This window comes from Cherax quadricarinatus, chromosome 41 (genome assembly GCF_038502225.1).
Source record: "Cherax quadricarinatus isolate ZL_2023a chromosome 41, ASM3850222v1, whole genome shotgun sequence".
NCBI lineage: Eukaryota > Metazoa > Arthropoda > Malacostraca > Decapoda > Parastacidae > Cherax > Cherax quadricarinatus.
Window position 1 is genome coordinate 22,611,280 of NC_091332.1, and position 14,585 is coordinate 22,625,864.

The 14,585-nt window shown below is 40.3% G+C and overlaps 1 protein-coding gene across 5 annotated transcripts in view; it reads left to right on the forward strand.

Moving 5' to 3' along the window:
- The window catches only part of LOC128695942 (zinc finger MYND domain-containing protein 11), a 208,081-nt gene that overhangs the window by 141,359 nt on the left and 52,137 nt on the right, over positions 1–14,585 (forward strand). For all 5 annotated transcript variants that reach the window (XM_070093069.1, XM_070093070.1, XM_070093068.1 and 2 more), the window contains one exon: positions 6,652–6,876. In XM_070093069.1, the coding sequence (XP_069949170.1) occupies positions 6,652–6,876 (225 nt within the window). The remainder of the gene's footprint in view (positions 1–6,651; positions 6,877–14,585) is intronic.

Here is a 14,585-nt window from a genome sequence, read left to right on the forward strand (position 1 = left end):
CAAATATACTATATGTCAATTAGGACATTTTAACAATATGTCCTAGTTATCACATAAGTAGTAACTAGGACATATGTGTCTTACCTACATGTCAGTGTTAATCAATATTTGTATCCTCATGACGATTGGTGTACATTTTTATTGTCCTCTGATGATGGAGATATCTTCAAAAAGGTTCCATTTATCCTGTGAATGGGATAGGCTATCATGGGAGAATATAATTCCCTAGTAATAGAAACTATAGTTCTGCTGGAGCAAAACCTTTAAATTTCCAGTACCTGATGGACCCTTAATGAAATATGTAATGATATCCTCAGTGCCTTACTCATGTCTCTTGGCTGACAGATTTTCAGCACTATAAAATCCATCCAACAAAATGGATTATGACAGGGAAACATAGCCAGCTTTTGTGCCCATTATGTAACTGTCTTATAGATTAGGGTAGCAGTACCAAAGTAAGATGATTTAACTCTTTGAGGGTCCAGACCCTGGATCTGAAACAAGTCCACAGGGTCCAAGAATTTTCAAAAAAAAAAAAAAAAATTCTTATGGAATGATAGAGAATTTTTTTCTGAAGGTAATAACACCAAAAGTATGAAATGTGATGGAAAACTTACGAAATTGCACTTATGCAAATTTAGTAGTCTTTGAGTTCTATTTTAAGCCAATTTAATTGTTCCAGTCGATGAAACTCTTAGCTATTTCATTAGTATGCCTTCCTTTCTGTCGACTAAGTACAAGAAACCGCCCATTTAACTATTTCAATTACCCAGTAAAGTGATCAGAAATTGGTAATTTGGCTAATTTCACACAAAACTCCAAAATTGCCATTTTAAAAACAGGGTCCACAATATACAATGTAGACATTCCTGGCACTAAAACAACATTTCCTCTGTTTATTAGTTACATCCACAGGCCTCTCCTATATTACAATTGCTTTCCATTTAGAATTTTTTATTCACACAAAAAATAGAAGATTTACTTTTATGCAGACTACTGCATTTTTATAATAATTGTGGAATTAATATAAGTGCATTTGTGAATGCATATTAGACTGACCAGTTGGGTGTGTATTGGACGAGTGATGTAATTTGTGTTCTCTGGAATATTGGCAAAAACCGAACATTTCCACTATACTTTGAGCTCAATTTCAAGCTACTTCCAGTCTTGAAACCAATCAAAATCATCTCTATTTCTTTAATATATCTTCGATTCTGTCAAATGATACCAAGAAACTGAGAATACAACCATAAAAATTATCTGATAATACACTGCAGAGTCATTATTTTAAACCAAATATACAGTCAGTTTTTTTCCCATCATGCACTGTGTGGGGCAGGATTTTTTTATATGGGGCACCCCTCACTGCATAGACCCATTCTCTCATATCTAGGCCCACAACTTATCTGAGTGAGCTGAGCTCATCATGTAGTATTATGGCACAGACCCTGAGCTCAAAGCAGTACTACTGCTGGAAACACGTACCACCATCATTCCTTCAGCAGCTGTCTTACGAGAAGTATGCAGAAATCACAATTCAAATGACCCTCTGAACTGCAACATCCCACCATTTCTTCAGAGCTCAGGCACTGTACTTCCCACCTGCAGGTAAATGTTACCTTGCTCATGCTCCAACAGCAAATCTAGCTATGAAAACCACTTGTATCCACTCCAGAGTAACTTGCTCACACAAGCCTGCTAGATGCTCCAACAACAGACATTCAGAACCTCCAGCCTTTCCTGGGATGACCCCACCTTTTCCTCCCACTCAAATTTATACACCTTGGTCATCCTATTCTGCTCCATCCTCTTCTCAGCTGTCTGAATTATACCTTTGGTAATTCTACACTGTCTTCTAACTTTTAACACAAATGTTATGTACTGCATACTGTACTGTAGCTCTGTTCTGTTTAATTAACATGTATACATTAATTAAATAATGTTTAAGACTGTAAGTGAAAGTGAACAGTACTGATGTATAATATTGGGTAAATTTTTTTTTTAACAAACTGGCCTTATCCCACCAAAGCAGGGCAACCCAAAAAGAAAAACAAAAGTTTCTCTTTTTAACTTCAGTAATTTATACAGGAGAATGGGTTACTAGCCTCTTGCTCGTGGCATCATAGTTGCCTCTTACAACACGCTTGGCTTATAGTGGAAGAATTCTTTTCCACTTCCCCATGGAGATAAGAGGAAATAAAGAAAAACAAGAACTATTAAAAATGTAGTGTTAAAGTGTTCAGCAGAAGTTTGTGGTTACAGGAAAGTGGGTGCAGGAGGGAAGAGGAGCGATTGGTGGAATGATGATGTAAAGAGAGTAGTAAGGGAGAAAAAGTTAGCATATGAGAAGTTTTTACAAAGTAGAAGTGATGCAAGGAGGGAAGAGTATATGGAGAAAAAGAGAGAGGTTAAGAGAGTGGTGAAGCAATGTAAAAAGAGAGCAAATGAGAGAGTGGGTGAGATGTTATCAACAAATTTTGTTGAAAATAAGAAAAAGTTTTGGAGTGAGATTAACAAGTTAAGAAAGCCTAGAGAACAAATGGATTTGTCAGTTAAAAATAGGAGAGGAGAGTTATTAAATGGAGAGTTAGAGGTATTGGGAAGATGGAGGGAATATTTTGAGGAATTGTTAAATGTTGATGAAGATAGGGAAGCTGTGATTTCGTGTATAGGGCAAGGAGGAATAACATCTTGTAGGAGTGAGGAAGAGCCAGTTGTGAGTGTGGGGGAAGTTCGTGAGGCAGTAGGTAAAATGAAAGGGGGTAAGGCAGCCGGGATTGATGGGATAAAGATAGAAATGTTAAAAGCAGGTGGGGATATAGTTTTGGAGTGGTTGGTGCAATTGTTTAATAAATGTATGGAAGAGGGTAAGGTACCTAGGGATTGGCAGAGAGCATGCATAGTTCCTTTGTATAAAGGCAAAGGGGATAAAAGAGAGTGCAAAAATTATAGGGGGATAAGTCTGTTGAGTGTACCTGGTAAAGTGTATGGTAGAGTTATAATTGAAAGAATTAAGAGTAAGACGGAGAATAGGATAGCAGATGAACAAGGAGGCTTTAGGAAAGGTAGGGGGTGTGTGGACCAGGTGTTTACAGTGAAACATATAAGTGAACAGTATTTAGATAAGGCTAAAGAGGTCTTTGTGGCATTTATGGATTTGGAAAAGGCGTATGACAGGGTGGATAGGGGGGCAATGTGGCAGATGTTGCAAGTGTATGGTGTAGGAGGTAGGTTACTGAAAGCAGTGAAGAGTTTTTACGAGGATAGTGAGGCTCAAGTTAGAGTATGTAGGAAAGAGGGAAATTTTTTCCCAGTAAAAGTAGGCCTTAGACAAGGATGTGTGATGTCACCGTGGTTGTTTAATATATTTATAGATGGGGTTGTAAGAGAAGTAAATGCGAGGGTCTTGGCAAGAGGCGTGGAGTTAAAAGATAAAGAATCACACACAAAGTGGGAGTTGTCACAGCTGCTCTTTGCTGATGACACTGTGCTCTTGGGAGATTCTGAAGAGAAGTTGCAGAGATTGGTGGATGAATTTGGTAGGGTGTGCAAAAGAAGAAAATTAAAGGTGAATACAGGAAAGAGTAAGGTTATGAGGATAACAAAAAGATTAGGTGATGAAAGATTGAATATCAGATTGGAGGGAGAGAGTATGGAGGAGGTGAACGTATTCAGATATTTGGGAGTGGACGTGTCAGCGGATGGGTCTATGAAAGATGAGGTGAATCATAGAATTGATGAGGGAAAAAGAGTGAGTGGTGCACTTAGGAGTCTGTGGAGACAAAGAACTTTGTCCTTGGAGGCAAAGAGGGGAATGTATGAGAGTATAGTTTTACCAACGCTCTTATATGGGTGTGAAGCGTGGGTGATGAATGTTGCAGCGAGGAGAAGGCTGGAGGCAGTGGAGATGTCATGTCTGAGGGCAATGTGTGGTGTGAATATAATGCAGAGAATTCGTAGTTTGGAAGTTAGGAGGAGGTGCGGGATTACCAAAACTGTTGTCCAGAGGGCTGAGGAAGGGTTGTTGAGGTGGTTCGGACATGTAGAGAGAATGGAGCGAAACAGAATGACTTCAAGAGTGTATCAGTCTGTAGTGGAAGGAAGGCGGGGTAGGGGTCGGCCTAGGAAGGGTTGGAGGGAGGGGGTAAAGGAGGTTTTGTGTGCGAGGGGCTTGGACTTCCAGCAGGCATGCGTGAGCGTGTTTGATAGGAGTGAATGGAGACAAATGGTTTTTTAATACTTGACGTGCTGTTGGAGTGTGAGCAAAGTAACATTTATGAAGGGATTCAGGGAAACCGGCAGGCCGGACTTGAGTCCTGGAGATGGGAAGTACAGTGCCTGCACTCTGAAGGAGGGGTGTTAATGTTGCAGTTTAAAAACTGTAGTGTAAAGCACCCTTCTGGCAAGACAGTGATGGAGTGAATGATGGTGAAAGTTTTTCTTTTTCGGGCCACCCTGCCTTGGTGGGAATCGGCCGGTGTGATAATAATAATAAAAATAAGTCTGTTGAGTGTACCTGGTAAAGTGTATGGTAGAGTTATAATTGAAAGAATTAAGAGTAAGACGGAGAATAGGATAGCAGATGAACAAGGAGGCTTTAGGAAAGGTAGGGGGTGTGTGGACCAGGTGTTTACAGTGAAACATATAAGTGAACAGTATTTAGATAAGGCTAAAGAGGTCTTTGTGGCATTTATGGATTTGGAAAAGGCATATGACAGGGTGGATAGGGGGGCAATGTGGCAGATGTTGCAAGTGTATGGTGTAGGAGGTAGGTTACTGAAAGCAGTGAAGAGTTTTTACGAGGATAGTGAGGCTCAAGTTAGAGTATGTAGGAAAGAGGGAAATTTTTTCCCAGTAAAAGTAGGCCTTAGACAAGGATGTGTGATGTCACCGTGGTTGTTTAATATATTTATAGATGGGGTTGTAAGAGAAGTAAATGCGAGGGTCTTGGCAAGAGGCGTGGAGTTAAAAGATAAAGAATCACACACAAAGTGGGAGTTGTCACAGCTGCTCTTTGCTGATGACACTGTGCTCTTGGGAGATTCTGAAGAGAAGTTGCAGAGATTGGTGGATGAATTTGGTAGGGTGTGCAAAAGAAGAAAATTAAAGGTGAATACAGGAAAGAGTAAGGTTATGAGGATAACAAAAAGATTAGGTGATGAAAGATTGAATATCAGATTGGAGGGAGAGAGTATGGAGGAGGTGAACGTATTCAGATATTTGGGAGTGGACGTGTCAGCGGATGGGTCTATGAAAGATGAGGTGAATCATAGAATTGATGAGGGAAAAAGAGTGAGTGGTGCACTTAGGAGTCTGTGGAGACAAAGAACTTTGTCCTTGGAGGCAAAGAGGGGAATGTATGAGAGTATAGTTTTACCAACGCTCTTATATGGGTGTGAAGCGTGGGTGATGAATGTTGCAGCGAGGAGAAGGCTGGAGGCAGTGGAGATGTCATGTCTGAGGGCAATGTGTGGTGTGAATATAATGCAGAGAATTCGTAGTTTGGAAGTTAGGAGGAGGTGCGGGATTACCAAAACTGTTGTCCAGAGGGCTGAGGAAGGGTTGTTGAGGTGGTTCGGACATGTAGAGAGAATGGAGCGAAACAGAATGACTTCAAGAGTGTATCAGTCTGTAGTGGAAGGAAGGCGGGGTAGGGGTCGGCCTAGGAAGGGTTGGAGGGAGGGGGTAAAGGAGGTTTTGTGTGCGAGGGGCTTGGACTTCCAGCAGGCATGCTTGAGCGTGTTTGATAGGAGTGAATGGAGACAAATGGTTTTTAATACTTGACGTGCTGTTGGAGTGTGAGCAAAGTAACATTTATGAAGGGATTCAGGGAAACCGGCAGGCCGGACTTGAGTCCTGGAGATGGGAAGTACAGTGCCTGCACTCTGAAGGAGGGGTGTTAATGTTGCAGTTTAAAAACTGTAGTGTAAAGCACCCTTCTGGCAAGACAGTGATGGAGTGAATGATGGTGAAAGTTTTTCTTTTTCGGGCCACCCTGCCTTGGTGGGAATCGGCCGGTGTGATAATAAAATAAATAAAAAAGAACTATTAAGAAAATAGAAAACCCGGATGGGTATGTTTATATATATGCGTGTACATGCATGTGTAATGTGACCTAAGTGACCTAAGGTAAATATTCTTACTTAAAAAATAAGCGAAATTAGATGCAGAGTATTATGGCTCGGGAGCACATCTCTGGTTATAATACAAGTGTCTAGGGAAAAATAATTTCTGAGTGCTGAGCACTCGACTTACAAATTATTTTCAGGAACATATTAATATTTTTGACAGTTGCCTCCTTCTGTGATGGTATGGTGCCACTTGTCTATTTCCATCCTTTCACCCTATCACTTTGTACTTCCTAGAGGTGAACTCAAGAAGCCACTTTCTAGACAACTGTAGTTAGGCTACCTAAAGTAAGGTTCATCAGGAAATAGGACATGTGTTTCCTGATGTAGTGTGTCCATGTCATCTTGCTTGTGGGAATGCAAATTATGAATACTCTAATTAGGCTTAGCTCTGTTAAATTTATTTAAATTTCTGGAATAGCTTGAACTGCTGTAGGTCTATAAAACAATGACAAATGGGTAGATATTTTCTGAAGATAAATAAATTTTTATATATGTATCTAATTTTTACACTTTTTGGCAGATTGGAAGTGGCAGCGATGGAGAAGTACATGATCCTGATGACGATGATGATGATGATGATGATGACGATGATGATGATGATGATGACGATGATGACGATGACGATGATGATGATGATGATGAAGAGGAACATGAAGGCGATGATGAGGAAGAAGATGAGCCAGAAGAAGAACAAGCATCCTCCATATCATCTACATCTAAAGCTAAAACTTCAAAGATAAAAAAAGTTAGATGTGTGAAGCGTTAGATCTTTTATTTAAGCTTATTATATTAAAAAAAAAAACTAGGAAAGTTTAATTTATTTCCATCATAAATGTCTTTATATGTACTGAATCTTAATTTTTAAAATACATATCTGATCTACATTTGCAGCCTGACAAATACTTCTTTTCTGAAAGCATAGGCTTATTAGCACAGTGACTAATATACATACGGTGGACCCTCGGTTATCGGCTGTTCCGCCTATCAGCCAGCTCGCTTATCGACCGGTTTTTCAACTTCTGGTTACCGGCCGTTATTTTGCTTATCAGCCATATGGTACACGTCAACCCGCCACCACCAGCCGCTCGCGCATCAGTCTGGTTTTGTCTCTGGGTAAGTGAGGAAGCTTCTGCTCATTCAGCCAAATATTTGCCTGTAATCAGTTGTTTTTTGTGGTTACCAACTGTGAATTAAGTAATCATTGCCCCAAAGGAAGTTCCTTTGGTAAAGAAAGTGAGAAACATGATGGAATTTAAGAAAGAAGTTGTTGAAAAGTTTAAGAGTGGTTTTCAAGTCCTAGAACTTGCCAGGATGTATAGGAAAAACAAATCAACAATCACTTCTATCCTGGCAAAGAAAGAACAAATCAAAGAAGCTGATGTGGCAAAAGGAGTAAATGTGCTAACCAAACAAAGGTCACTGATAATGGAAGATATGGAGAAGTTGTTGGTTTTGTGGATCACCGAAAAACAATTAGCGGGAGATAGTGTCACGGAGTTGATGATTTGTGAGAAGGCAAGGCAGTTGCATGAGGATCTTGGAAAGAAAATACCTGGAAAAAGTGCTACTGTTAGTGAGTTTAGGGCCAGCAAAGGCTGGTTTGAGAGATTTAAGAAGTGTAGTGGCATACATAGTGTGGTAAGGCATGGGGAGGCTGCAAGTTCTGACAAATATGCAGCTGAAAAATTTGTGCAGGAATTCAAGGGGTATGTAGAGGCTGAAGGATTCCTTCCCCAACAAGTGTTCAATTGTGATGAAACAGGCCTCTTTTGGAAGAAATGCCAAAGAAGACCTACATTATGCAGGAGGAAAAAGCACTGCCAGGACACAAGCCTATGAAAGACAGGCTTACTCTTTTGTTCTGTAGTAATGCTAGTGGGGATTTCAAAGTGAAGCCTCTACTGGTGTATCACTCTGAAAATCCCAGAGTGTTCAAGAAAAACAATGTCGTCAAGAATAGATTGTGTGTGATGTGGAAGGCTAATAATAAGGCATGAGTCACAAGGCACATTTTCAAAGAGTGGGTCAGTGATATGTTAGGCCCCAGTGTGAAAAAATACCTCCTGGAAAAGAAATTGCCACTCAAGTGCCTCCTGGTACTGGACAGTGTTCCTTCTCATCCTCCAGACTTGGAAGACCAATTGTTTAGGGACTTTCGTTTTATAACAGTGAAGTTCTTGCCGCCTGACGCCACTCCTCTCATCCAGCCCATGTACCAGCAGGTCATTTCTAACTTCAAAAATCTCTACACAAAAGCAGTGTTTCAAAGGTGCTTTGAAGTGACCTCAGACACTGACTTGACCCTAAGAGAGTTCTGGAAGAATCACTTCAATATCCTCCATTGCAGAATCCTTATAGGGAAGGCTTGGCAGGGAGTGACTTCCAGGACTTTGAACTCTGCTTGGAGAAAATTGTGGCCAGATTGTGTCTTAAGAGAGGGATTTTGAAGGGTTTGGGGCTGACCCTGAGGACCCTATGCCTGTTGTCTTAGGGGAAGTGTATGGGGTTGGATGTGAGTAGCCAGGATGTGGAAGAGTTGGTGGATGACGACAGGGAAGAGCTAACAACTGAAGAGCTGCAAGACCTTCAACTGGAACAGCAATAGACTGCAGCTGAGGAAATTGCTTCAAAGGAGGAGGAAGAGAGAGGGGAGAAGGTGCCTTCTTCAGTGATTAAGGACATGTGTGCAAAGTGGAATGAGTTGCAAAGTTTTGTTGAAAAGTATCACCCTGACCAAGCTGATACAAGGCATATCTGCAACATGTTCAGTGACAAAACCTTGTCTCACTTCAGGGAAATCTTAAGAGTCACCAGAAACAGACCTCTCTGGACAGATTTTTTGTGCGACAAGGGTCCAGTGACACTCAAGCTGGTCCTAGTGCCATTAACCATTTGACTGTTTCAGCCGTATATATACATCTTATGAGCCAGTGTTTCATAGGCATATAAACTCAATTATTCTAGCGGGTTCAAATCAAGCAGGAGAAAGCTGGTAGGCCCACATGTGAGAGAATGGGTCTGTGTGGTAAATGTACACTGTATAAAAAAATCCTGCAGCATACAGTGCATAATGAGGAAAAAAAACTGACTGTGTTTTTGGTTTAAAACGCCGACTTTGAGGTGTATTTTCATGTAGTATTTATGGTTGTATTCTCGTTTTCTTGGTCTCATTTGATAGAATAGAAAACATGTTACAGAAATAGAGATGATTTTGATTAGTGTCACGATGAAAACGACCTTGAAATTGAGCTCAAAGTAGCAGAAATGTTCGATTTTTACCAGTGTTCAAGAGTAAGCAAATCACACCACACGTCCAATACACGTCAGCTTGGGAGTCTAATATTCTTTCACTAGTTCACTGATACTATTTATACCATTTTTACAATAATGCAGTAGTCTGCATAACAGTAAATCTTCTATTTTTTGTATGAATAAAAAATGAAAATAGAAAGCAAAAGTAACATAAGAGGGGCCTGGAGACATGACTAATGAACATAGGATATGTTATTTTAGTGCCAAGAATGTCTGCATTGTTTATTCTGGACCTTATTTTGAAATTGACATCTTTTTAAATTTGTGTGAAATTGGCCAAATTGCCAATTTATGACCACTTTATTGGGTAGTTGAAATTGGTAAATGGGCAGTTTCTTGTACTCATTTGATAGCAAAAATGGAGTTCTAAAGAAATAGCTATGAGTTTGGTTGACTGGAACAGTGGAATTGGCGGAAAATAGGGCTCAAAGTTGGCAAAATCGCCGATGCATATAAATTGCCGAGATCGCTAACTTCGTGGGAGGGTAATTCCTTAAGTTTTTGATCAAATTTCGTACTTTTGGTGTCATTACCATTGGAAAAGATTCTGTATCATTTCATAAGTAATTTTTTTTTTTTTTCCCAAAAATTTTGCGACACCAGAGACACTTCAGGATTTGGGGTTGCGACAGTCAAAGGGTTAAAAGACAAAGAAGGGAAGTAACTCCCAGATAAGGACTTGATGCCTGAAGTGTTTATGGAGGGGAATTCCCCTTCCAAACAACAAATCCTCCCTGTCTTCCATAAACTAACGAGGGTCTTCAATAAACGTATATAATAGTGATTTAAATGTACATTTATTTATTTTATTTAGTTCTCATTATTTTGTGTATGTAAAACTAAAATTAATCTTCAAAAAATGTATTTTTTTGCTAATATTTTTGGGTGTCTTGAACGGATTAATTTTATTTACATTATTTTTTTTTTTTTTTTTTTACAAGTCGGCTGTCTCCCACCAAGGCAGGATGACCCAAAAAGAAAGAAAATCCCCCCCCAAAAAAATACTTTCATCATCATTTAACACCTTCACCTCACACATAATCACTGTTTTTGCAAAGGTGCTCAGAATACAACAGTTTAGAAGTATATACATATAGATACACAACATATCACTCCAAACTGCTAATATCCAAAACCCCTCCTTTAAAGTGCAGGCATTGTACTTCCCATTTCCAGGACTCAAGTCCAGCTATATAAAAATAACCGGTTTCCCTGAATCCCTTCACTAAATATTACCCTGCTCACACTCCAACAGCTCGTTAGGTCCCAAATACCATTCATCTCCATTCGCTCCTATCTAACACACTCACACATGTTTGCTGGAAGTCCAAGCCCCTCGCCCACAAAACCTCCTTTACCCCCTCCCTCCAACCTTTTCGAGGACGACCCCTACCCCGCCTTCCTTCCCCTACAGATTTATATGCTCTCCATGTCATTCTACTTCAATCCATTCTCTCTAAATGACCAAACCACCTCAACAACCCCTCTTCTGTTTTCGGCCATTTCGGTTTTAGGCCGACCTTCTGGAACAGATTATGTCCAATAACTGAGGGACCACTGTATTATGGAGTTTCTTGTAGATATGTAAACAGGTATAATGGATTTCAGAAATATGGGACAAAATCTGCTGGGTTTGTAGTTTAAAAAAAATGAACGAAGTCCATCAGTTACACAATTGTCTTATTATTACTATCACAGCAAAATAATTTCTTCTCTATCCACTGTAACTGCAATCATTGGCCACCTGCTTTCCCCAGTTAGTCTGCTATATTGAGGGTTTACTTGTATTCTTAAAGGTACAAATATGATGCCCCTTTACCTTTTTCTGAGCCCTTCAAAGGGCATTTCCTTGAGGCTAGTGTAGAGCTCTTGATTGATGGAATTGTTACTACCTTACCATTTCTCAAATCAAACTGATTAACTTACATTTCAAAGATGCTTTATGACTGGTACAAATTTAACACTTCTTGGTAAATATAATAATCTTTTTGAGGTTAAGGAGTTGCTACCTTCAAAAATTTTTAATTTTAATTTGCATGTATTAAGACAGTGATACTCTACTAAAGAAGAAATTTAAATTTTGATTCAGTTTTTTTTATTTCCATGTGATAACTCTTTGTACAAAAAATGGATGACATTAATATTGCATATGGAAAACCTCTTAGACAAAGCATTTCAGGCAACCTAAAACCTAACATAACACTTAACCCTTTGACTGTCGCGGTTGTATATATACGTCGTGGGAGATACAGTGTTTGACGTATCTATACGCATAAATTCTAGCGGCTTCAAACCAAGCGGGAGAGGGCTGGTAGGCCTACACGAGAGAGAATGGGTCTCAGTGGTCAGTGTGCACCCTGTGAAAAAAATCTGGGACTCAGCGGTGCATTGTGGGAATGCCATCTTGGTAGTCCATTTTCACCATGCCTCGCGGTAAGAAGTTCCTCACTCCTCGGTGGATTGGAGGTCTTTTGTTCCCAAGTGATAGCTCAAACAGTGATGATAGTGTCAGTGAAAGTGAATTCCCTGGTTTTGAAGTGGGTGTGACCGAAAAAATTACCCAGGATAACATAATTAGTGATGAAAACCCAGATGACCCACAACCTTCCACCTCTGGTGCTGGGCCGGCTCGTTCATGTTCACCTGTACCAGGACGAAAGAGGAAACTATTTGCCCGTGTACAAGACTCAGATGTGAGCAGTGCAAGTGATAGTGATAGTGATTTCAAGGTTATTGAAAGCAGTTCTAGTTGTGACAGTGAGGGTGTATATTCCCCAGTGAAGTGACAGTATATACGACGTCGCATGCGGTCTGGTAGTGTGCCATATGCTCTTCCAAGAGGAAGGAGTACATCTCGGAGCACATCCCGTGGCCCTACACCACGTCCTGATAGTGAAGATGACGATATTGTTACGATGGGTATCAATGATGCAAGTGAGGCAGCAGGTGGTGGTGGTGATAGTGACGGTGGCGTGAGTCATGTGACACCAGCAGCAGGCCACGCTACTACCCGCGCTGCTGACTCTGCACAACTACAACTAGCCTCACCCGACCCCACACTCCCACAACCACAACCTGCACAACCACAACCACATTACAATATCCAAAACGCACCAGCTGACCGCATCTGGGATTGGCAGCAAGATGACGAGTTTGTTCCCAATCCCCATGACTTTGATGGAGGACAAAGTGGAATACGGCCATCATGTACACTTGGGAACAATCCCACTGAATTGGAATGCTTTCAGTTGTTCTTCGATGAACCCCTGATGGACATTATTGTCAGGGAAAACAATACATACTATGAGTACACCATGGCAAACACTATTCTGTCACCAAGATCACGCCTACACCAGTGGAAGGACACAACTGTGGCAGAGATGTATCTGTTCTTTGCCACAATAATGCTTATGCCACATGTGTATAAGCATAGTGTCAACACATACTGGGCGACAGACTGCCTGATTTCAACCCCTGCTTTCAGTGACATTATACCAGTGAATAGATTTGTGTTACTGTTACGTATGTTACACTTTTCAGACAAAACCAGGCCTGACGGAAACGACAGGTTATATAAGATCAGACGTGTGTTTATGTACCTGAAACAAAAGTGCTGTATGTATTTTTATCCCTTCAGGAAGCTTGTTATTGACGAGTCTTTGATTTTGTTCAAAGGAAGACTCTCATTCAAGCAGTATATACCAAGCAAGAGGAAACGCTTTGGTATAAAGTTATTTGTTCTGTGTGATTGCAAAACTGGTCTGGTTTTGGATATAATTGTGTACACTGGCGGTAAAAGAATGGAAGATACCAGAAAGTTACTGGGTATCTCTGGTGATGTGGTTAGAACAATGATGGAGCCATATCTTGGTAAGGGGCATATTTTATATACTGACAACTGGTACACAAGCCCTATACTCAGTGATTTCTTGCGAGTGAACATGACAGATGTGTGTGGCACAGTGCGTGGAAATCGTAAACATATGCCTAGGTTCGATGCTGGCAGTCGTAGAGGTGAAGTGCAGGTGTTTGCTGCCAATGACATCATGGCATTTCGGTGGCATGACAAACGTGATGTCACACTGCTGACATCAGTTCACCGACACGAAATGGTAGACACTGGCAAGCAGAATAGAGAGACCAATGAACCCATTGTAAAACCTGCAGCTGTGATGGATTACAACCTCAGTATGCGCTTAGTGGACAAATGTGACATGCAGATTGGGTTTGCTGACTGTGTTCGCAAGAGTTATAAGTGGTACATAAAACTTTTTTCCATCTTCTTGACATTTCCATGCTGAATGCTTATAATATGTATAAGTTGAAGACCAAGAAGAAACCCAAATATGGTGAATTTTGTTTGTCAGTCATCAGACAAATAATATTCAAGTACCAAGAAACAACACCTGCAATAGACCAACGCCCATGAAATTATCAACACATGTCTTCTCGTCTGAGGCCTGGTGATCACTATCCCATACCACTGCCTGCTACTACTGCCAAGAAAAATGCTCAGAAGAGGTGTTTTGTCTGTGGACATACCACAAAACGCCCACAAAAACGCAGAGACACTCGTTTTATGTGTGAGGAGTGTAAGACACCATTGTGCTTATACCCATGTTTCAAAGAATTCCACAAGCTGCAGCACTTCTAGAAAAGTGTCCAGTGATTGTACATATGTATATATATTATAAAACAATCGTAATAAACGTTTGTTTACATTGTTTGTGTAAACAACTTTTAGCAACATTATAATGATATGAGTGTTTTTGCTATAATTGTGTTACATTCAACGAGTGTATATTTGAACATTGCGCAATAATTTGGTCTCACAGGCCACAAAAGTTATGTGAAAAAATAAAATAGTGAAAAAAACAAGAAACCATCGAATACAAGTAAATCAAATTTTACCGGGTGAGCGGCAGTCGCCGCTGTTGCCGCTCGCAGATCAATTTCAGCAAACTTCAGGACTCTATATCTCGGTAAGTACTGATGGGAAAAAATTTTGGGGGGACTAAAACAATCAGAAAAATAATTTTAACATTTTCATAAGAAAAAATAATTTTTTTTTTCGAATATTTTGCGACACCAGGAGACACTTCAGGATTGGGCCTTTCGAGAGTCAAAGGGTTAAGAGTAAAC